Source organism: Pimephales promelas, chromosome 25 (assembly GCF_988280905.1).
Source record: "Pimephales promelas chromosome 25, fPimPro1.hap1.1, whole genome shotgun sequence".
In the NCBI taxonomy this organism is placed as follows: Eukaryota; Metazoa; Chordata; class Actinopteri; order Cypriniformes; family Leuciscidae; genus Pimephales; species Pimephales promelas.
In genome coordinates, this window is record NC_142793.1 from 3,118,835 (window position 1) to 3,143,691 (window position 24,857).

General features: G+C 42.3%; 2 protein-coding genes across 8 annotated transcripts in view; one reads left to right on the top strand and one right to left on the bottom strand.

Moving 5' to 3' along the window:
• ano3 (anoctamin 3) overlaps positions 1-19,595 on the top strand; it is a 149,616-nt gene extending 130,021 nt beyond the window's left edge. For all 7 annotated transcript variants that reach the window (XM_089127566.1, XM_039656763.2, XM_089127564.1 and 4 more), the window contains 8 exons: positions 2,444-2,501; positions 2,891-2,988; positions 5,496-5,641; positions 7,153-7,305; positions 7,582-7,729; positions 9,477-9,563; positions 9,665-9,770; positions 10,514-19,595. In XM_089127566.1, coding sequence (XP_088983692.1) covers positions 2,444-2,501; positions 2,891-2,988; positions 5,496-5,641; positions 7,153-7,305; positions 7,582-7,729; positions 9,477-9,563; positions 9,665-9,770; positions 10,514-10,696 — 979 coding nt within the window. In that variant the 3' untranslated portion in view covers positions 10,697-19,595. The remainder of the gene's footprint in view (positions 1-2,443; positions 2,502-2,890; positions 2,989-5,495; positions 5,642-7,152; positions 7,306-7,581; positions 7,730-9,476; positions 9,564-9,664; positions 9,771-10,513) is intronic.
• A 2,709-nt stretch (positions 19,596-22,304) lies between these two features.
• Positions 22,305-24,857, bottom strand: part of slc5a12 (solute carrier family 5 member 12) — a 43,564-nt gene continuing 41,011 nt past the window's right edge. Inside the window, exons 14-15 of the mRNA XM_039656672.2 lie at positions 22,789-22,898; positions 22,305-22,716 (exon numbers count right to left, since the gene is read on the bottom strand). Coding sequence (XP_039512606.2) covers positions 22,555-22,716; positions 22,789-22,898 — 272 coding nt within the window. The 3' untranslated portion in view covers positions 22,305-22,554. The remainder of the gene's footprint in view (positions 22,717-22,788; positions 22,899-24,857) is intronic.

Sequence of the window (24,857 nt, forward strand, 5' to 3'; positions counted from 1 at the left end):
CCAAGGAAGGAAGTCACTGATGTTCCACAGGACCACTGGGAAGGCATCAATGGAAGGAAACCACATCCTGGCAGAAGGGAGGTAACATGTGGAGAATACACTTATGGACTGGGCGGATGACTTGGCAGGACAACATATAGAATGTCACTGGGATGACTCCAGCCTATAATGGGGGGAGGATCAAATAAACAGTGACTGCAGAGCAGGCTCTGCCAAGGGAAGACACAGGCTTGCCAGAGGGAGTCGTACTGTGAAAGAATACACATATGGGATCACCGTAGGGATCACAACATATGGACCCATTCTAACACAAGTTCCACCAGTGCACACAAGTTATAGGCCTGGCTTCAGACATTCCGCCACATCCGTCGCCGAAAGGTATGGAGGAACTCGACAGGGTTCGGCTAATAATGGAAACTCTACTGAAGCAAGAATTGCACACGTATCCGGTCCATAGGAGGGGAATTGTACAGCAAGCCAACACTTCAAACTGGGCTTACAGTGAAACTGGCTTCATGTATGATAGTTCTCTAGCGAACGTGATGGGTGTCGCCCAGCCCCTAACATCTGTGTCAATGCCTAGGAGGGAGCAATACACTCACTTATTGTAGGAGGAGCTCACCACCCAGGTGGGCACGTGCATCTTGTGAAACTTTTCCACCAAGATGAAGGCAAACACATGTAGTGGGCCAACCTCTGTTTGGAAACAGCCTTCCCTTCTGCTGGTCTCGTAACAAACACGAGCTGTCTGAGGTCCAGGCTTTGCATTCTAAGCACATAAAACCACAGTGCAGGGGACGGACAGAAAATCCAGGGTTGGGTCTGCCTCCTCTGTGGAATGCTTTTGCTGTCACTTGCCATCTGGCTTTGGTAGTGTCTGGAGCATGCTTGGCGTCCCTACTGCGCTCGGCTCCAAGCTGAGGCCTGGCTGGAGGCTGCAGCGGAGGCCCATCGGGAGTGGCGGCAGGGAAACCCCCTCTGTGATTGGCAGGGGAACTTGCCCACAGGCTTTATAAGCTCAGCCCGTCGGAATGAACGAGAACTCGCAGGCCTTAGGGGGGAGACGAGGATCCACCATGACAGTCATATGAACCGTCCACAAAAGCTGCTTCGGCGTGCTGTAAGTCCAAGCCCATGATACAATTGTGACCATCAGAGAGGAACAGGGAACGACCGCATCTAGAAACACACATGTGGAATGACATCCTGAAAAAGACGCAAACACACCAGTGATGCTCTTTTAGGAAATAGGACCCATCACCAGTGCCAGAGCACACAAGGGAATGACGGCGACAAAACTGAACAGTGAACTGAAACAGTGAAGCGCTCACCTTTCAGCCCTCTAAGCAGCCATCAACGAACATTTAGAAATTTGATGCTGTTAAAACAGCCGTTGAGAGCTCAAAGCTCTTGATCACCACTGCACTCATGCTGTAGAAGCCACCAGCACTGGGAGAATCCTTCAAAAGAACACCGACACACTCGCTCGTTGTAAACAACAGCACTCTTCAGAGACATCAAACGATCAGCTCTGAAGCGAAAGGCATGAACCAGTGCATGAATCCACTTCCGTATCTATACCCGCGCCACTGGGGCGGAGTGTGTGACGCAAGTCACACAGGCCAAATTCCATTGGCTCGTTCATTCAATAGTACTCAAAAGGCGCTTTTCCACTGCATAGTACGGTACGGTTCGGTACGTCTCACTTGTGGTGCTTTTCCACTGCATGGTACGGTACAGTACGGTTCACTTCAGGTTGCTTTAAATGGTACCTGGTCTGTTGAGGTTCCAAGCGTACCGTACCGGTACTAAAATGTGACGTGAAACACTGCAGATCACTGATTGGTCAGACAGAATCGTCACTACCAGCGTCACTACTAGCGTCATTGGATTTGCGACACGAGACACGAGACACTTTTTTTAGCAGTATTTTTGTTTTGCTGCCATCAGCCTCATTTTAAACACATTTTTCCGTCTAGCAGTTAAAAACAACCACATACTGAGAATCAGGAACACCATCCCCTCGATAGTCTCCATTGTTCCTGTGTTGTGGGTTTGAAAATGTGGCGCTTTCAAGATGATGTCATGGCAGTAGAGGCGCGCGCAAATAACGATCAGTCCCACACACTTTGAAGGGGTACTACTGCAGTGGAAACGAAAAGCGATCCGAACTGTTCCGCGCCGAGTCGAAACGTACTGGGCCGAACCGTACCGTACTATGCAGTGGAAAAGCGCCAAAAGATGACTGGCTCCCTGACATGATCCCATTCATTCCACATCGACTACGTCTCACGTTCTCGATTGAAAGGAACTCGATATTTTCACTGTTGGCGATGGCATACATGCAAACACAAACCCCAGCCTTTGGCTAGTGGAAATCCAAAGCTAATTTGGAAATGTGTTATTGTTATGTGCATGAATTATGTTTGTGTGTACTCCACAGGTTTGCCGGCAGACCGGGGGATTATAATAAGCTGTTTAACCGGTGGAGGATGGAGGAGGTGGGTGAGATGAGGCTGTAATGAGTCTTCTCGCACTTAGTTATTAGTGCCCTTCAGCATGATCAACATCCCCCTATCAAATATCTGCCTCAGTTATTTAAATGAGATTTAAATAAAAATGGTTATTATTCAGTGCAGATTTCTCATAAATGCCTCAACAATAACAACTCTGGTTGCTCGTAACGCAAGTAGACTGTCTGTGTAAATCAAGTTGTAAAATCAAAACCACCCTTGTGTGCTTGAACAGACTTTAGTATAGTTTTAAAAAGTGCTCTTGTCAAATGCCTTTTCTTATAAAGTTTATTATTCCTGTAATCAGTATTTTTAAAAGTATGATTAAATGTACTTCACAAGAGAGATCAAAATGTTTATGCTTTATTTCCCGCTAGTGTCATCCCAGTGGTTGTCTGATCGACTTGTGCCTACAAATGGGAGTGATCATGGTGTTGAAACAGATCTGGAACAACTTCATGGAGCTGGGCTACCCGTGAGTATAAGCAGACACAGTGGCATCAGTGGGGTACACATGGAGAGGCCAACAAAAATATATATATAAAAAAATCTGACATGATTGTTAAACGGTTTTGATAACTGCGAAAAATAAATCGTTCCACAGTTCTATGTTCTAAATTTCAAGCTGCATTTGACAGTATCTACAGTGGCTTATTTTGTAAAAAACCTAACCTAGAAAAATAACTTACTCATCTTCAACAATATTGACTTATGCCACAAAACTCATCTAAAATATATCAGATTATTTATATATATATATATATATATATATATATATTATTTTTTTTTTTTTTGGTGGGTGGCACCTAAGAAGAATGGATCAGCTTGATTGACACATAAAAAAGTGTATATTAAATGAATAAATGTATAGTTTAAATTAATCACAACCATTAGTAAAAAGCAGTGGCATGCAGTGTTCTGAAATGAGGAGTCAAAGTCATAAACTGTGTTCTATTTATTTATTATAATTTTATTCAACATGTTTCAATTATACTTAATATTGACACATTTATTCAGTTAAATACAGTAAATAAACATTAAGTCAAGTCAAGGCACATTTATTTATATAACGATTTTTTACAATGCAGATAACGGAGACACAGATACATTTTTACGGAGCTTTGCAGAGATAATATGAAAACAATGCCAAAAAGTTTGTTTCCAGAAGAAAATAGCATTACAGTCCAGCTGAAGTAAATTCAGTGATGTTTCATTTTTGTTTTAAAAAAAAGTTATTCATTTATACTGTATATAGCCACTCTGGAGTAAACCATGATGTTATCGTCCAGCTCAGTTCAGTTCTTGTTTAATAGTGTCAGATGCAGATCAATATACAGTATTATTGTTGAATATTAAATTAAATGTTGAATTTAATGTCCCCAACTAAGCAAGCCAATGGCAACAAAGGTGCAAAAAGGCGACATTGGCAAGGAGCCGAAACTCCATCAGGTGGCAGAATGGAGAAAAAAACTATCTTGTATCAGATTCCGATGTTGAAAGACAAAACAATCTTATGAAATTCACACACTGTTTGGATAAGTACATTGTTCATAAGTACATTGTAAGCATGTAAGTGCATATTTGTATAGTGCGTAATTTGGGATGCAACTCGGGGCTTTGAAAGACTGCTTACAAACCTAAATGTTGTATTGCCGATTTGACCAACGGAATGCTATCCGGCATCTCACCTAATCATTACATAATAAATCAGACAGTATTGTATATTGTTTAGATCACAGATAACATATTTCACCTAGATGTTGGAAGGTGCTTATGTCAAATTGCTCGCAATCGGAGTCAAATACATTCTTCACAGCTCACTTACTTGGAACTGGTTTGCACCCGGCTGCACCACAGACTGTATTTCTTATGTAGAGTATGTTTTTATGGGGTTAATATAAGAATATCATGATGTTGTTTTACAAAGCTGTTTTGGAAAGCATAGTTTTAAGAAAGATGGTGTTACAGTATGGTTTGGGACCTATTTATACAGCTTAAATCTAAATTGGCACACCTGGTGTTGACGGCACTAAAAACGCACTCTGAATCAGACAATCGTGGGGGACTAAACTCATTTTTTTGGATTCACAGTATGAAATGCTCCCCTCCGGTAGAAGATATAGTCCCTATTGCGCAAACTAAATCGGTATAATAATTTCTATGTTCCTATATTTGTACGAATGCTGAATAACAGTGTCTCTTATTAATTTTAAATTTGTAAAATCAACTGTTTCTTCTCTGTAGTCCAAAACACATTTCCTTTTGAGGACAATCAAGAATACAGTACTACTACTACTACTACAGAAACCCCTTTTCCTCTCAGATGGAGCATATATGACATTTAGTTTGATTTGATTGCTTCTTTTCCAACCACTAATCCCCTAATCCTCAAACAGTAGGTTTTCATGCTATATTTGTCATTATTTACATTACACATACATTATTTCAGAAGATCTGGCATTGCTATTGAGTGTACAAACACAGGTCTCTGTTACTCAATTATTATCCCAAATAGGAAATGTTTGCTTCACTGGACAGTTTGTCCTTAGCTGAAGTCCACTTTGTTTAATGATGACTGACTTTGCCAACCCTGCAGTATAGAGTAAAATGCATGCTTCATCAGAAAGAGCCATGGCAACTTAACAGACTATCAGGAAAACATGATGAGGGGACATTCAATACTGTTCACAAGAAAATATACAACTCTGTTATTATTCACTCATTTCTTCTCACTATTTCATTATAAACCCTTGTTGACTTTTTTTTTGTGGAACAAAGGATCATTTAAATACACAAATGGATTTTTTGGTCAGATTTTTTCTACTCGCATTGATTAGTCATTGTTTTTATGATGTAAAATACACTGGCTCCTTCTGGAATATTATTAGCTATGGCCCTAACTACTCTTCATCACTTTTCACATTTTTCGTATCACATTAAATCAAATGTTGTTGTTGTTTGTTTGTTTTTTTCATCAACCAGACTGTTGCAGAACTGGTGGTCTCGGCGTAAGATGAAACGAGCAGGTGAGCAAAACAACAGTAAAGAAGGGCTTCCGCAATGGGATAGAGACTGGAACTTACAGCCCATGAACGCACATGGCCTGGTGGACGAGTACCTGGAAATGGGTGAGTTCTGCCTGACGAACACCTATAGTGAGATATAAAGTGGGTCATTTTCAAGTGGCAAAATAGAATCTTGCCAAGTTTTGCAAGCGGGACGAGGCCGAGAGCTGTGGGAACGAAGCTCACGACTCTCGGCCACATCCTGCTTGCCACATCAAGGAAGTTAGTTAAAATGAATAACACATCTGATTTAATAGCACAGGTGGTTGACTCTATTGTCCATTTGAGAACTGAGGTTTGTTATGATTACAGGATACACTAGAACAGACTGTCAAGAATTTTCAACAGGAACGCATTACTGCAATGCATTTGCCAAGCAATTGCGTCAGTTCAACGGATTCTCATCCTAGGGTGTCATATCACTGTAAAACCTGATGAGTTAGTTCAACTCAAACCGTTTGAGGAAACTGATCGCCTTAAATCATTTAAGTTTATTAACTCAAACAATTTAAGCATAAAAAAATATTTGATTTGTTTCCAAGTAACTCAATAACTTATTGTTAAGATAACTTGGGTAAATAAAGTTAATAGTACTAATTAGTTACTATAACTTAAATCTAAGAAGTACACTGTAAACCCAAATAAGTTGGCAGAACTCAAATCATTTTTAATTATATAAACTTAGGTAGCTTTAAAAGCTAATCTGCTGACAAAGTAAAGCACAGAAGCACTTGCTGTATGAGCGTAATAATATAAAGGGTTAATTTGCTCTCAACTCACTCTGAATGCACCACTTGTCAGCATGATGGTAACTATCTTAAAGCCAACATTAACAGAAATTCTTCTAAATTAGCATAACAAAACATTAATCACTATTAAATCTCACACTTAACATTAATCTTACACAAAAAAAAAAACATTATATTGCACTTAATTTTGGCATTTACAATCTCTTTCGAGTGCCATCGGCAAAGCATGCTGGGAAATAGATATCCCAGCCGTTTCAGTTAAACTTAAGTTCGTCTAAATTAAAATAAAGAATTTCATAAAACTCAAAACAATCAAACAGTTCAGTTTACATAAAATATATCAGTTCTGTGAATTTGAAAGAAAAAGAAAGTGCTAAATACTCATAAAAATTAATTTGACTGAACTAATTCGTTGAATTTAAGTTTGTCCAACTCAAACCAATTAATTACATGGCACCCTTTAGCGTCAATATAACACGCTTCAGTTATGGGTAGGTTTAGGTCTGGGGTAGGGTTAGGGTTAGACCACTAGGAGGCGCCTTCTGGCCGATATATATCTGCGTCACATATTGACGCTAAAGGGTGCCATGTGCGTTGGATGTCTACGCATTGTCAAAAGTGTTACTATATGACGCCTTGTTGGGATAAGAACGGGCTGGTCAGATTTTGCACATTTTCATAAAGTATGTTTCTGCCCTAAGGAACCATTTTTAGACTGGCTTAACCACAAAAGGGTAAATGCTTAATTATATTGAGTGTTTTAATTCGGCAAATAATTAGCTTGTTGCCTAAATGGGATCTTTATTTCATCTGTTTTCTGTACAGTTCTGCAGTTTGGTTTCACTACAATATTTGTGGCGGCGTTTCCTCTGGCTCCTCTCCTGGCTCTGCTCAATAACATCATTGAGATCCGATTAGACGCCTACAAGTTTGTCACGCAGTGGAGGAGACCGATGCCCGCCCGCGCTACTGACATCGGTCAGCCCTTTTCACCTCAATTAGCTTGATGTCAGTTTATCCCAACCTAAAGACAAGAAACACAATAGTCATTTGTTATAATTACATTTAGTATATTGTCAATTTTGATTGTTAACACCAATATTTACATTATACAGAATAAATTAATGCTTAATAGCTGATACATTAATATAGCAGAATATTTTACAGATATATGTATTATCTGTCCTGGTATATTTCAATATATATGTTTTGAAAGATTGGTAATTTTGTTTGTTTGTTTGTTTGTTTAATTAGGTATCTGGCATGGAATCCTGGAGGGAATTGGTGTTGTGGCTGTCATAACAAACGCCTTTGTCATTGCCATCACTTCAGATTACATCCCTCGCTTCGTCTATGCTTTCAAATATGGGCCCTGTGTGGACAAGGGTTACCGGCACGAAAAGTACGAAAATTTCCCAATTTCCAGCAATTACAGGGCAAAAAAAAAAAGCAAAAAAAAAATGTGTTTATTGTAAAGCTGAGCAGATTAATTTTGTTAACCACTCTGGTGGAGATGGGTGCACTGCAAAAAAAAAAAAAAAAAGTTTGTCACATTTCCAGTCCAAATATCTAAAACTTATTGGATCAAGATTCATTTACTAGATGTAAATACTACAATTAAATGGCATAAGATATTATGACTTGTTTTCTGAAAAACAAATAAAAATTAAGTTCCCTTTTTCGTATTCACTCCGAGTTACGTCGGATGACGGAGAATGGGGGTTTCGCATAGAAAGCCAATCCTCTTCGAGTATTTAAAAACGAGCCAATGGCATGAAAATGCCTTGGGGCTGCGGAATTTGCATAGCGTATCTCCGCCCCACCTCGTGGGTATAAAAGGAGGAAGCGGACGCAACCGCAGTATGTTTCGCTTCGGAGTCAAGAGACTCTTCGAGTCGAGCGTCCTCTCCAGCGTTGGTGTGACGGCGGTACCCAGCGAGATTCTGCATTGCCTGTGATCTGAGCAGTGGTCTGCCAAACTTTGCGCTTCTCCCTGGTCGCCTCAGCACTGAAAGAGTGAATTTCCTCCTCTCATTGAAAGAGCTGCATGTGGCACGTCTTTTTAAAGATGGTTCGCCCGTGTTCTTCTGGTTGCGGTCGATTCCTATCTTCCTCTGATGGGCACGAGCGCTGTTTTGTGTGTCTGGGCGTTGAGCACGCAGAAGCAGCGTTCGTGGATGACTCATGTTCTTTTTGTGGGAACATGACCATCGCAACACTAAGATTAAGACTCAATGATCTTACTGGGAGAGTCCCCGTGTCCGCTACCCGTTCTGCTTCCTCTACTAGGGGGAGCTCTTCGGCTCGCGGACAGGGTGATCTGACGGTCATGGTGTGGAATAAAGCCCCGACGCTTGTTCCTCGGGCCACACCCTAGGAAGACAAGTACCTCTGAGGTACCGTCTGTTTCGTTCGGTGCTCCGGAGGATGAGTCGATGTTGATCGCGGCATCACAAGGTGGGCTAGACTCCCTGGGAAGTGAGGATGCGGCTGCGTTGCCTCCCTCGGGAGCACCAGCGTTGCCCGTGTCTCATCCCGAGATGACGGCCATGCTGTCTCAGGCCGCCGTGAGCATTGGGCTAGAGTGGAACTCTCCGCCCTGTCCTGATCGCTCGCGGATGGATGATTGTTTTTTGGGCAAGGCTGCTGCCTCACGGCCGCAGCCGACCCCAATCCCATTCTTTCCCGAACTGCATGGGGAACTGACGAAGACCTGGAAGGCTCCTTTGACCTCCCGTGAGGGCTCAGCAGTCTCCCCCGCCTTTCCTCCCCTCGACAGCGCGGCTGCCCGTGGGTACGCTGGGGTTCCCCCGGTGGAGCGCTCTGTTGCGATGCAACTGTGTCCTCAGAGCGCATCCTCTCGCGGTGTTCCTAAGCACCCCTCCAAAGCCTGTAGGTTCTCGTCGTCAATAGCGGCGAGATCTTATAGAGCTGCGGGACAGGCGGCCGCTGCCCTGCACGCCATGAGCACCTTGCAGGTATTTCAAGCAAAGCTGCTGAGGGTGGGACTGACCCAGGGGCTTTTAATCAACTGTGTCCTGCCACTGACCTCGCTCTCCGGGCGACTTAGAGGTTGCATTCAAAATCTTTAAATGAAGCTTTTTATATTGGTAATGCTATATATTTGTGTTTTCCCTTTGTTTACACAGATGTCTAAGAGGATATTTGAACAACAGCTTGTCTGTTTTTGACATGAATGAATTGAAAAATGGAAGTTACCATAATCAGTACTGCAGGTACTGTAACACTCTTACTAGTTTTACGTTGTCAAATGTTATTCAATTTGGGTTTTTTTGTCATTTTCGTGGAGCTCAAGTTCTGTTATTTCCCTCAACAGATATCGAGATTACAGAGCACCACCGTGGAGTCCTGAACCCTATGATTTCACCCTGCAGTTCTGGCATGTTTTGGCTGCCAGACTAGCCTTCATCATTGTCTTTGAGGTCAGTGCTACTTCACGTTTTTGTAATCTTATTTAAGTAATGTTTTTTAGCATTCGCAAATAGTTTTGGGAAGCTACTTTGAAAGTTTAGCTTGCAAAGCTACACTTTATTCATAATTTTAAGTAGTTAAGTTAAAATAAAACTGCCCTTTGATAAAGTTACAATACTACTAATAGTGACTAGTGTAATGGAAGCCAAGAGAGCTATTCAGGTAAACCTCACTCACCCTGGACTCAGGAGGTGACTGACACTAAATAGTCTTTAGCATTCTGGTTAACAGTTGCCCAACCCTCATGCCGACTATCACTGGTTTAAGCCCTTCTTGGAGTGCCCTGCGAGGAACTAGTTAAAGTGGTGCCGTGACCCGGGTGGGAATGCGGTTTAGTGTAAATGGTCAGTGTAAATCTAGGCCAACCGGTACATGCTAGCTGTGCATATAAACCTCATGTTGTGGTCATTAGCAAACTTGACAGCACACCTCAATTTAGACCCTGTTCAGAGTAGGCCAAGAGGAACAAGTTACAAAAGTATATAATCTCACTGAGCCAGACCTTGTCTCTTTTGCTCCAAAATGTTTTTATTAAAAAAATAAATAAATAAATAAATTAGTCAAATGCGTAGTGTGTCCAAATGCACAGTATTCATAAAATAGTTGGCAAAAAAAAAGGCTGATTTAGTCGTTAGTTACTCAATACTGCAATATAATATTTATGCATTTTTATTGTCTGTTGTACTCTCCATAGCACCTTGTTTTTGGCATTAAGACCTTCATAGCCCACATGATTCCAGACATGCCCAAAGACCTGAGTGATCGCATGCGCAGGGAGAAATACCTAATGCAAGAGATGGTGTATGAGGCGGAACTGGAGCACCTGCAGAAAGAGCGGAAAAAGAATGGCAAACGTTATCACCATGAGTGGCCTTAGCCGTGCCTGACCATAAATACACAGATAAATGCCCACTGGAGAATCACATACCCTACCCACAAAAGCACATAAATGCTTGAGAGTGGTAAACAAACGTCTTTGCGCAACTGCAGCACAAATGTGAACACAGGCATTCATGTACGACTGTTCTGTTGCCTTGGATGTCTGGCTTCATTGACTCCATGCATGGACTGGCCACTTCAGATTTTCATTGCTGTAATAAACCAGGGAGCGGATTCAGTGTTTATTTGAGATCAAAACCTGATCTCCGAGTGGGCCTTTGGAACCAGGAGTTGGCAGCTCTACTCTGCACCAAAGAGGTTCTTCTCAGTCACATGACCCTGCCTGAGACCTCTATTATCCTGTTTTTTTTCCATCCTGCTGATTGTGTTTACTCACTAGAGCAGTAGTTCTCAAACTGTACTGATTGGGTACTTAAAAAAAAAAAAGTTGGGTTAGTTAATTGGCTAAAAGTAGTTATGAATGGAACAAAATAGCAACCTGGCATTAGAAAAAAAAATGGTGGTTTGCCACATTTAAAAGTTTGAGAACCACGGTACCAGAGAAAGCTCTGATGATATTTCGTGGATGGACCCACCTACCTTCTCAATGGTCAAAAGAAAAAGTCTGTTCCAGAGTACACTGCTGAAAGAGTTCAAAGTGAAGGTCATATGAAGGAGAACCCTCGCTATATCCAAGTGCCGGATCATCAAGTTTTAAATCAATGGATTACAGTGTTCTCTGATACACAGTAAACTCAAGTGTGTAGATGAGAAATAACTTTGAAAATATCCATTAAACACAAATCCTTCCCAGCATGGCCTGCAGACGCGCTCTTTCATCTGTGTCCTATTATAGTTCTGAATGGAGCACTCGTGCGGTTGGATTGTTTACTATGCAGATGAAGGGGCTGTTCCTGTTCTCTGCTTGTCTACTTGTCTGCATCTCTGTGCGTGGCAGCTATCATCCCGCTGTGAAGCAGATCTCTACCTGGTGCCAGGCAATGTGACGACGTTTACTTACGAACGTATTTACCGAATACGCCCTCTCTCTTCGCTTTGCCAGCATCTCACATTGTGATTCTTGTTACAAAAGTGGTTTCTGGTAAAACAAAACAAAACAAAAAAAAAATTACCAAATAAAAATCCGTTTGTTTATGCAATTGAACGTTTTTTATGTTCTACATCGCCTTGAAAAGATATGCAGATCTGTCTTTCAATACAATGTAATTTTGTCTAGGTAAAATAAATTGCCAATTTTGGCAAAATGGTGATATAAATAACATGCATGTTATTTTTTAATTGCATGTTGTTTCTTTGTTTTTTTTATTATTATCATTTTATAAAAGACTATGTCCTTGTCTATGTCTGGTTTTGTAGTGTGTGTGCTGAATTTGATGTGTGAGTGTATCTGTTCCGATGCCTGCGTTTGTTGCTCAGCTGTGATGTATTTTGTGTGTTTATGGCTCCATCCGGCCATGTGCCCACCTACCTAAGCTCACGGAAGTGGATCTCTACAGTATATAGTACTGCATGTATGTACTGTGAATTCTCCGTATGCATAGATGACACACTACAATTGAAAAAGTGTTCAGCATACAACCAGAGTGTGTTGAATAAAATGCAATATCCAATAATGCAATGCTTCCGACATAACCTACAGTACCATAGAGTGCTACAGTGATGACGTATTTCTGTAGGTCAACCCAGAATTTAGCATCACCCTGCTTCAACAACACGCCAATATGATTTTGTTCCCTCTTCTTTTGGATTAGTGCTGAAAACAAGTTGCGTGACCAATAAAAGTTTATGATTCTTACATGTTTTGTTCATTATGACAATCTTCTCAAATTAACAGCTTTTATTAATTTTAAAGGGTTAGTTCACCAAAAAATGAAAATTCTGTCAGTAAATACTCTCCCTCGTGTTGTCCCAACCCCGTAAGATTTTTGTTCATCTTTGGAATACAAATTAAGATATTTTGTATTAAATCTGAGAGCTGGATCACTCCTCCATAGGCTTCTTAAGGGATCGAAACTGGCCGGCCCAAAAGTTATTAAAGACATCGTTAAAATAGTCAGAGTGACTACATTGGCTTAACCTCAAGTTTATCAAGCGACAAGAATACTTTTTATGCGCAAAAAAAAAAATATATCGACTTTAACTATTCATTTCCTTCTCTGTAGACCTCGATATATCATGTAGTGAAACTGCGCAAAGCTTCTAGGTTGTATGTTACACGCATCACACACATGACCACCGTCGGCCAATAGGGAGCCTTGAGATGTACAACACAAAACCGTTGCGCAATTACACTATGTGAAATCTTGGAGGCCCACGAAGAAAGAAATGAATAGTTGAATAAAGTCGTTATTTTGGGTGTTTGTTTTTTGCGCACAAAAAGTATTCTCGTCGCTTGATAAACTTAAGATTGAGCCATTGTAATCACTCGGATTTTTGGGTGAACTATCCCTTTAAAGTCTTAATACAATCGCCAGAAATAAAAAGCTAAATGTAGGCTATAAACAAGCTACACCATGGTTGCATGTCTTCAATGTCACAACCATTAAGCTTCTCAAACTCTTTCAGTCTTTATAAATAAATAAATAAATTCTCTATTAAGTTACTTGCAGGAATTCGATTGTAAACACAGCAAGGCTGTGAAAGTGAACTAGTGAGTAGACAACGTTTATGTCCCCGACAACCTCGAAAGTGACGCATCGTCTCGTTCCCTATCTCAGGGAACTATGGTTACAGTCGTAACCTAAGACGTTCCCTTTCATACTAAGTGGGATCCCCCTTGGTCTTGAGCCACCACTGTAAGGGCCTCATACACAACAGGCCGAACGGAATAATGTTGGATGCAGCTGCCATCAGACTCTGAAACTGTTTCACAGTGAGCGACTGGCCTAGCCTTAACTCTTTTACGGCTGTGAGGATCGAAGTGACACAGGCAGGAGAGAGCATGGCCCTCATTGATACCGAGTTCCACACTACCCCCAGAAAGGTGATTCTCTGAGCTGGAGAAAGTACACTTTTCTTGGCATTCAACCTCAACCCCAAAGTTTTTATGTGTGTAAGAACGACATCTCAATGCCAAACCGCAAGCACCTCTGACTGCTAAGATAAGCCAATCGTCGACGCAATTCAGAATATGTATGCCCTGCAGCCTGAGCGGGGCTAGAGCTGAATTTCGTGAATGTGCAGGGTGAAAGAGCTAGGCCAAATGGAAGAACCCGATACTGGTATGCTTTGCCCCCGAAAGCAGACCTTAGGAACTTCCTGTGCTGAGGAAGGATGGAGACATGGAAGTATGCATCTTTGAGATCAGTCCTTGGATCTGATTTGGGTCACTCTCTGTTTTAATGTCAGAATCTTGAACTTCAACTTCATGACTGAGCGATAGAAAAGACGAAGATCTAAAATGGGACGCAACCCCCCATCCTTTTTCTAACAATGAAGTACCGGCTGTAGAACCCTGTATCTCTGTCGTCCGGAGAAACCTCCTCTATAGCTCCCTTCGCTAACAGAGTTTTCACTTCTTGCTCCGTCACCAGAGCCTGCTCTGGGTGTACCACTGATAGTAAAACCCAGATGAAACGTGGTGGACGAGAACCGAACTGGATTCTGTACCCTTTCTCAACTATATGCAAGACCCATTGAGATATATTTGGCAGAATCTTCCATTCCGATAAATATTCTACTAAGGGATCCAGCCTCTCGAGGCTGGCCTTTGGTGTAAAAACAGTTGTCACTTCGGTGGCCTGAAGCATACTGGCAGGAGATATTGGAACTGACTGACTTTCGAGCCTCCTCAGAGGGTGCGAACCTGACGCCACATCGTAGCAGAGAGGTTGGGTCTGGAGTTCGCTGAAAACCGCTGCGCCCTGAAGCGCTGAGGGTGTCAGAGTTGGCAGGACGGTATCCTGAGGGCACCTGGATGGGACATTAGTACGGGACAATTAGTAATTACGACGTAAGATGAGGTGAACACTGCCCCACCCCGGAGGGGGCTGCCCTCAGGAGTCTGACGCATGGGCGTCAGGACCACTTCTTTGCCAAACCCATCTTCACTAACAGAGCGGTCCTCGGCCTGCTACTTAATCGGCCTGCTGCTTAGAAGACAACAGCTGAGACTGTTGCCCCGCGCCCCACGGTTTTTGGGGTAGAGCACGCGAAGCAACACACTTCTTCTGTTGCGCTCAGTATGAGGAGCTAACCAACAGGGGCTGCTCACGGCCAGCAGCCCCAGGGACCTGTTGACGGTGAGGGGGATATCGTTTGAACGCCTCCGCTTTTTAGCCTCCTGAAACCTCTCGAAAAGGGTGTTCACAGACTCGCCGAAGAGGCCAGAAGGCGAAAGCAGTGCGTCCAAAAGGAAAAAAATATCGTTATAATTAATATATGATAAATTCAACCAAAGATGCCTCTCAGTAGCCACATTCGCTGCCATTGACCTCCCAATAGCATGTGCTGTCTCTTTTGTGGCTCTGAGAGCTAGATGCCCAACTTAATTCTCGAACTACCTCGGGCCCCGCCCCCTCGCTCGTCTCCAGGTCCCTCAGCAGGTCAGCCTGGTATGCTTGGAGAATGGCCATAGTGTGCAAGCATGCCCTGGCCTGACCTGCCGCCGTAAATGCTTTTCCCTCTAATGTCGAAGTCGTTTTTAAAGGCTTAGTAGGCAGCACTGGGGACTTCAAGAACGATGCCGGGGATAAATAACTGGCAAGCGGCTGTTCTGCTGGCGGCATCGTACTATAACCATATTCTTTCAACCCCCTAATATCAGAATAAACGTGGTCTTGAGGGCTAAAAACACTGGAAGAAAAAGGTTTATTCCACGATCTTGATAGCTCTTTATGTAGATCGTAGAAAAAGGGAAGTCCCCTTGGTGGAGGCACTGAGCTGGATGACAAAAAGCGCCTCCACCACCAGAGTATCTCCACCAGCTCCTCATGCACTGGGGAAGAAGCTGGCGTTTCTTCTTCCCCCATATTGATGCTCAACACGTCCAATTCCTCAGAACTAGACAGTTGAAGCACCGGTGCCTCTCCTGAAGCAGAAGGAACTGCAGCACGGGCTTCCGACTCCGGAGAGAGAGCACTGGATCTCACAAAGCCTGGCATGCCAGACCTACATCAAGATGTTAGGTCTGGGAACTCATCATTGACAGGGCTCAATCTGAGGGGCGGGATATATGGTTGTCTTTCAAATTCTCTCTGCACGCAATTGGATAGCGCTACAACCAATCAGGTGACTGCTGAGTCCCATGCGTTTTCCCACCAGCAGAGCAAGTTGATATATTAAACTTTTACCGTATCCAGCAAAACTCTGAACACATCTTTAAAAAAAATTGACTCAAGTGCCATTCTTTGTTCTGGTTTCAAAGAAAAGCTTAAGTTCAAATCATCCAGAGTAGTGAATCGAAAGACAGCTGTTCGCCAGCAGCAGCCATTCTTTGTTTTCAAGTAGCAGTGAACCGTCGCAACTCTGTCGTCATTATATTAAGCCCACCCACCGACTCTATACACAATGTGATTGGCCTGACCAGAGTTTGGTTTTTCCAGCTAAAATGTCTATGGAGAGTAACTAGACCACACTGGCTGCGAAATAATTTTTGCTGCCGCTAGGGTGCATCTAGATTTCTAGGCTAGATCTCACGGGTAAAGGCTGAGAAAGGGCGGGGCCTGTCTCAAACCCCGCCGTAAGATCCATTTGCGATCCCCACGATAAGAGCTTCCGTGCTGCCTCGGTAGCAGCGGGGCCTGAGCCGAAGGGAACCCTCACCTAAACACACTCCTTAAAGAGTGACAGGCGAGAGCGGAGGGTGTGAAGCGGCAGCCTTTCATAATGCTCGCAGTCAGCCCCCTCAAAGGCTGACACCGCATGCTCCGCTCCCAAATAAATGACACAAAGCTTGAAAGCAAAAATTCCCACCCATAAGGAAACAAGGGCAAGGAGGAACACACTGCTTAAACACTTGTTTGGACGCCATTTCATATAAATTGACTGCTTGTGTACCGTGACAGACAACAATAAATGACAGACAAAGTAACACAGAACGGCACAGAAGCTGATCCGGGGTGATTTTGGATGTGCTTTTATCCTTTCCTGGTCATGAAGTTACCCGCCTGTGACGCTCTTTCTCGCCATTGGACTAGTTGACACAAGTGCTCAGACGCATTCATGCAGGGGCGTTCACACAGCATCATTGACGCATTGCGAGTTCCCTCGAAAGGGAATTGGTGTATATAAAAATATCTTGATCTCGTCAACCCAAAACCTTATTTCATGTATTTAACCAAGAACCCAATGACTCAGGAAGTGGAATCAGAAGTGCTAAAATGCTAACTCATTTCCAGGTTTTCATCTACAAAAATATGTCATCCTGCAGCACTAATTTTTCAGTTTGATTAATGAACTAATTATTAAATCATTTTTGATTAATTATTTGATTGGAATACCAAAAAATTCATATTATTTCCAAAATATGACTCGCTTACTAGACATTACTTGAGTTATGTAGCAACTATGTAGCATACTAGGCTTACTGTCTGAAACATTTATCGTTGCATAATGGATGCTGTTTCACATACTACACAAACTGTGCAGCAGTAAGCTAATATTCCACTCCAAACATAACTCATATCAATCAGTCTACCATTAGAGCATAAAACAGATGATAGAATTAACACTGGGACAATAGACATGTAAGACAGTTTTTCTTATTCGACATTATGCTTTTTTGTTTCATTTCTTTGTAAATTTAAACGTTTTGTTTTCTCTGTTTAAATTTCTTTGGGTGTGTATGTGTGCACGTTTAAATGTGCAGTTATAATTGTGTGTTTGCATGTGTGTGTGTGAAAGAGAGTGTTTTGTAAAGCTGATGAAGTGAGTGCTCCCAGCATGCCGCAGTTTTTCAAAACCCAACACAATGGCTATGTTCGAAATAGCATACTATCCAACTACTCATACTGTTTCTTCGGTATGGAGTTTGTATACTGTGTGAAGTATGTTCATTTTGTGTATGCATGGATTATGGCTTACTACATGTGAGGAAAAAAAAGTGCAGTTGAGCAGTGTGTGAGATTGATACTGTATCCCAAAATGCAATGCGCTCAACTTGACCTTACATTATAGTTTGACAATCCACTGAAAGTAATATGAACCATGATTCTCATTTCTCATGTTCTGATCAACAGTGCAAAATAAACATTTTCATTTTAGAAATAACTAGATGTAATGAGGCCATGTGACCACTATGTAGCATACTACTGTTCAAAATATTTAGCATTTCGTTATTTATTCTTTTTAACATACTTTAAAAAATATACTAATATAAATATACTATGTAGTATGCCGTACGTATGCAAAAAGTACGCTAGTATTCCATTTCGAACACAGTCATTACATGTCCTCCTCAGGCCCTTTGAGTATTTGCAGATGAGAACTCTGTCATATTTTCCTAGCTTGAATCAAGTATTGCTTTTTTAGGTATATATTTTTGCACTTTCTATTTGCATGGGTACCGGCCCCATATGGGTTTAGATATTAAAAAAAACTCAAAAAAGAAGCTTAAATTGTGTTTTTGCCTTATAGATACTTCACTACACTGGGAAAGGTCCAATTAAAGTTTAATTTCATGAAAACGCTTTAGGAGTGTTATTTATTTCTTGTTAACTCTATTTAGAATCACAGTTGAAATAAAAATCTATGTTAAAACTGATCACTGTGTGTAACCCAAAAACTAGTCCCTGCTCTAATTTTGTAGTGATGTGGACAGCCCAATTTTAGCGTGGTGTTGGGTCCCATTCAAATCAAGACCCGTTGGGAACCACTGTATTAGAAAACCAATCTTTGCTTTGATGCTTTGTATGTTATGGATGCTAAGCAGGACCAACAGTTCTCATTAGATTGAAAATGTGAGGCTGATCTTAAACAGTAAGTAGTTTTTTTTTATGTAATACACCATTCTCTTGGTGTACTGTAATCTATGCATGCCCTGATTTATTAGCCCAGCCCATCTAGGGCTCTTGATAAACCTTTGTGTATTTTTGTGCACTTTTTACTGTGGAGTGTGCATGGCCTATATCTGCTTAAACCAGAGAAGATAGATCTTCGAGATGTGTTCATCATCACGAATGATCAGCTGTTAATGGGTTTGTGGCAATCTCGTTAACATTTTTACAGGCTATTGGGCAACATATGTCATTCAGGGTTTATTAAACACGCTTGGTAGTGTATAACATGTCTTCATTGAAAATGCCTGTCAAAATCACATGAAACAATACAAATGTTTAGAAGTAATGAGTAACAGCATGTATTATAAAATCATAGTCAATGCTTAACAGATATTACACAGACTTGACTTGATTCCTGCAACATCAATCGTCAGTCTAATTCAAAGAAATCCAATTGTGACAATTAAAAAGATGGATGCCATTATGCTGTAAAATTAGTTTTAAATTCAATATTCCATTTCAGAGTTCTGTTTAATTGTATATTCAAATGGCAGAGAGACTCTAGGCTCTGTGTAGAACCAAATGGGCCTCATTATGAAACTTGAGCAAAATTATTTTTTGTGCAAATTGTTTGCAAAGCCATTCTGACTCAAATTTACACAATCATGGATGTGTTCATATTTTGGCATATCACCAGTTAGATTATTTTGGATTTATGCAGTCCGTTAAAGTCTGAGAAGGGAGTTTGCAAGATCACAGCGTACATGTGACTCATTGGTGAGGATTATGTTAACTTTGAATGAGCTTGCATTCATGGGGTTGAGTTGAGGTTCGGTCTTGACAAAAATATTTGTATCTGATATTAGAGTTAGCTTTGGTTTGGGTTTTAGAAATTTAACAGATTAAAGGTGCAGTAATCCATTTCTGAGAAATTTGAAATTCACGCCCAAAAAAGTACACCACTACTCAATGGGCTCTATGCACGGCGGTATTTCCGGTGAAGGATTAGGGATGCTCGATAACTTCCGCCGATCGTAGAGTCCAATGCAATAGCGAGAATTTATATTGAATTTTATACTCCATGGTTATACTAAAGAAACGTTAGTCACAAAAACAGATAAAACAGACACCCCTCGTTGTGTTTATGCTTCTTTTGAAAATTATATTAAATAAATATAACTATATATAAAATTACATCTAAACGTATGTACGTTTCATTTCAAAGGCTGGAGGACAGTAAATTTTGAAGACTGCCATAATCCCGTTTTCCTCGGTCTTCCTCCGCTTTAATCTCCACAACCGGAAATGGACGAGCATCCTTGCGTCAAATGCGGAATTTATGCGTGCATATAGCCCATAGAAACACTCCCCTCCCTTTATTGCAGCGCCCTCAATAAAACACACTGTCTAGCAACAATTGTATACAACAGCATATATTGGTTCTATGAAACATAGCAAAACCAATGTTACTTGTGTATTGAGCAGAACCAAAGTAACCCGGCATCTGTTTTTAGGCCTTGACACTCAGTAATCTTTCCAGCACTGGAAAGCTTTTCTAATGTAAATGCAGGTCTTAGCTCTTGCCTTCTTTTTCCAATTATATTCCTCTGACCTTTTCCTCTTTTGGTAATATCTCAGCCATTTCTCTTTCTGCAGTCTTTCTACAAATATCCTGCTTATAATTCTCTCTCCTTCCCTATCATATCGTGTATAGTACAGTGGGGCCAAAAAGTATTTAGTCAGCCACTGATTGTGCAAGTTCTCCTACTTAGAATAATGAGAGAGGTCTGTAAATTTCATCATAGGTACACTTCAACTATGAGAGACAAAATGAGAAAAAAAAATCCAGGAATTCACATTGTAGGATTTTTAAAGAATTTATTTGTAAATTATGGTGGAAAATAAGTATTTGGTCACCCACAAACCAGCTAGATTTCTGGCTCTCACAGACCTGTAACTTCTCCTTTAAGAGGCTCCTCTGTCCTCCACTCGTTACCTGTATTATTGGCACCTGTTTGAACCCGTTATCTGTATAAAAGACACCTGTCCACCGCCTCAAACAGTCACACGCCAAACCCAACCATGACCAAGACCAAAGAGCTGTCGAAGGACACCAGGAAGAAAATTGTAGACCTGCACCAAGCTGGGAAGAGTGAATCTACAACAGGCAAGCAGCTTGGTGTGAAGAAATCAACTGTGGGAGCAATTGTAAGAAAATGGAAGACATACAAGACCACTGATAATCTCCCTCGATCTGGGGCTCCATGCAAGATCTCATCCCGTGGGGTCAAAATGATCATGAGAACAGTGAGCAAAAATCCAAGAATTACACGGAGGGACCTGATGAATGACCCGCAGAGAGCTGGGACCAAAGTAACAAAGGCTACCTTAAGTAACACACTACACCGAGAGGGACTCTAATTCTGCAGTGCTTGGCGTGTCCCTCTACTTAAGCCAGTACTTGTCCAGGCCCATCTGAAGTTTGCCAGAGAGCGTATGGATGATCCAAAAAGAGGATTGTGAGAATATCATGTGGTCAGATGAACCCAAAATAGAACTTTTTGGTAAACTCAACTCGTCGTGTTTGGAGGAAGAACAGGAACAGGGGACAGGAAAACTGTTCTGTGTTGAGGGAAGAATGAACGAGGCCATGTATCGTGAGATTTTAAGCCAAAACCTCCTTCCATCAGTGAGAGCCTTGAAGATGAAACGTGGCTGGATCTTCCAGTATGACAATGATCCCAAACACATCACCGGGCAACAAAGGAGTGGCTCCGTAAAAAGCATTTCAAGGTCCTGAAGTGACCTAGCCAGTCTCCAGACCTCAACCACATAGAAAGTTTGTGGAGTCCATGTTGCCCAGCGACAGCCCTGAAACATCACTGCTCTAGAGGAGATCTGCATGGAGGAATGGGCCAAAATACCAGCTATAGTGTGTGCAAACCTGGTGAAGACTTACAGGAAACGTTTGACCTCTGTCATTGCCAACAAAGGTTATGTTACCAAGTATTGAGTTGAACTTTTGTTATTGACCAAATACTTATTTTCCACCATAATTTACAGATAAATTCTTTAAAAATCCTACAATGTGATTTCCTGAATTTTTTTTTTTTTCATTTTGTATCTCATAGTTGAAGTGTACCTATGAAGAAAATTAGGAGGTTGGAATCAAGAAATTCGGGTTAGGGTCAGTTGAGTTTAGAGTCAAGTTTTGAAATAGAGGTTTGAGTTTAGAGTTTACATTTAATATTACAGATTAGGGTTACTTTTGAATAGGAGGTAGGGCCATGGGTTAGGAGCAGGGTTAGGGTCAGATGTATGCCTAAGGGTTACAAGTAGGGATTCAGTGGAGAAATTAGATGAGTTTTAGGCAGAGGTGCTCATTCCTGTACCTGAAGATCGACCTTTCTATAGAGTTCCAGCCTTGCTCCAATACACCGTGTGTGCAATTATCAAGTGTTCCTGAAGATCCTAATTTTCTGTTTCAGGTACAATTGAATAGAATTGGAGGGGAACTTTGCAGGAAGATATATTCCAGGAACAGGACTGAGTACTCCAGGTTTTAAAATGTTGGTCCAGGAGCACATTCAAACTGGCAAATTAACAGTAACCTTGAATAATGTTCAATGCAGCTCTGAATTACACCACATTATTTTATTTTGTATAGTTAAGGCTATATATAAGGCTGTTTATGAGATCGTTTGTTTATGATGTCATTGTTTACGTGTAACGCGAATAATAGTATGCATACAGGATTTGTACAAAACATGTATGTAACATAGATTTGGATCACACTTTTCTGTAATAAAATATTGATTGTATCTTTTAAATTAAATAACTGATGTATTCTTTGACTTCATTGACCACTATTTACATTTATGATACTGAACTCAAAAAGTTACAGCTTTACTTGAACTTGATTAGTTTCATTATGGTCAAAGGTAGCATTAGTATAAGCATTCTCCTGCAGGTTATCATTACTGCTCTTGACCATCTCCATTTTTATGACACCTTCCTGGTCTGGATGTTTCTCCCATGCCTTGCCAAAGTCTCCCAAATCCTAATAGAAGCAAATAAAGGTTCAGTTTGCATTCAGACAACTCAAAGGCACATTCTAAAAGACGCTCAGTACCTCTTTGTCTTCACTAAAATCTGCGTGTATGAATCTCTCAGAGCAGAAGCAGACCACGTCCTTTAGTGATCGAGTCATTCCTGGCTTCAACTTTTTGGGGTCCATTGGTCCTGCAGACACCAGAATTGCAGTTATATACAAAAATGTATCTAATTTCTCAAAATAAAACTCCTTTCTCAGTTCATCCAGACAAGTTATTGAGCAGAAAACTGGTACATACCAGAAAACATACTGGTTGTAATGTCAGTCACAAGAGCTGGCAGTTTGGCATCGAGACTGCTTGGCCCAGTGTTGTGGCACGACCAACTATGCAATGCTCCACCCCGTTATCTCAGGGAACTGAGTTTACATTAGTAACCCAAATGCCCCCTGCCTCACATTGCATCAGTTGCTGACACTATGAGGAACACAATCTAATTGTAGCGTGCTACAATCACAGAACCGAGACCGTCCTGCTAGCCCAGAATGAAGACACTTGGGGCCAAGGCACTTATTATGCTTATAACAAGGGGTAAAGCAGGTGAAGATCACAGGTTCTGTCCTGTTCTGTCCATGATCACAGGTTCTGCCTTGGACTGGGGCTGAGGAAGCGTAAATGCTGGACTTGTGAGATTCCTGAATTATCTCGATGACTGGCTGATCCTAGCTCTCTCTCGAGACCAGTTTTGCGAACACAGGGACCTACGGGTCAACTGGGAGAAGAGCAAACTCTGCCCCATGCAGAGGATCTCTTCTCTAGGTATGGAGATCGACTCGGTCACCATGAGCACAGCTTACGAGCGAGCGCATGCAGTCACTGCTGACTTGCCTGAGACAGTTCAAGGGCAAGAGGGCGGTTCCACTGGAATTTTTTCAGAGGCTCCTGGGGCATATGGCATCCACAGCAATGCCGCTTGGATTGCTTCATATGAGACTGCTTCAGCACTGGCCATTGAGGTGTGCATGGCATCAAGGCACGCTCAGAGTCCCAGTGACTCCGGCCTGCCGTCAAACCTTCACCCCATGTCGGAGAACCGTGGACGAACCTCAGTTGTCTACGGGCAGGACGAGGAGCAGGTCATCCTGGATGCGCCACACTGGCCCAACCGGACCTGGTTCTCCGAACTTATACTCCTCGTGACAGCACCTCCCTGGCTAATTCTTCTGAAGAAGGACCTTCTTTCTCAGGGACGGGGCACCCTGTGGCACCCTCGTCCCGATCTTTGGGCAGGTTTAAGTACCCTACCACCAGCGGTGGTGGCTACCATCACTTCTGCTGGAGCGCCGTCCACGAGACACGTCTATGCGTTGAAGTGGAACCTCTTCATCAACTGGTGCTCTTCTCACCGAGAAGATGTTCGTTCAATGTCGTGCTTTCCTTCCTTCGAGATGGGTTGGAGCGAAGGCTGTCTCCCTCCCCCCTAAAAGTCAACGTTGCCGCTATCGCCACACACCATGACCCAGTGGAAGGTAAGACTTTGGGGAAGCACCTGACCTGATCGTCAGGTTCCTGAGAGGAGCGAGGAGACTGAATCCTCTTCACCCTCTTGGGACCTTTCAGTGGCTCTAACTGCCCTGCAGAGTGCTCCCCTTGAGCCTTTGCAATCAGTGGAGCTTCTCCGTTGATGAAGCATGCCTGGAATTCGGGCCGGCCTACTCTCACGTGATCCTAAGACCCCGGCCTGGATATGAGCCCAAGGTTCCTACCACTTCCTTCCGGGACCAGGTGGTGAACCTGCAATCACTGCTACTGGAGGAGGCAGACCTAGCCTTGGCACTGTTCTGTCCAGTACGTGCTCTCTGCACCTATGTAGACAGAACGCAGTGTTTCAGGAGCTCAGACCACCTCTTTGTCTGTCATGGTGGAAAGCTGAAGGGAAAGGCTCTCTCCATGCAAAGGCTGCCCCACTTGATAGTGGACGCCATTGCTTGGCATACCAGCATACCACCTTGCCCCCTTGGTGTGACTGCCCACTCCACCCGGAGTGTGGCGTCCACTTGGGCTCTAGCCCATGGTGCCTCTCTAACAGACATCTGCAGAGCTGCAGGCTGGGCGACACCTAACACATTCGCTAGATTCTACAATCTCC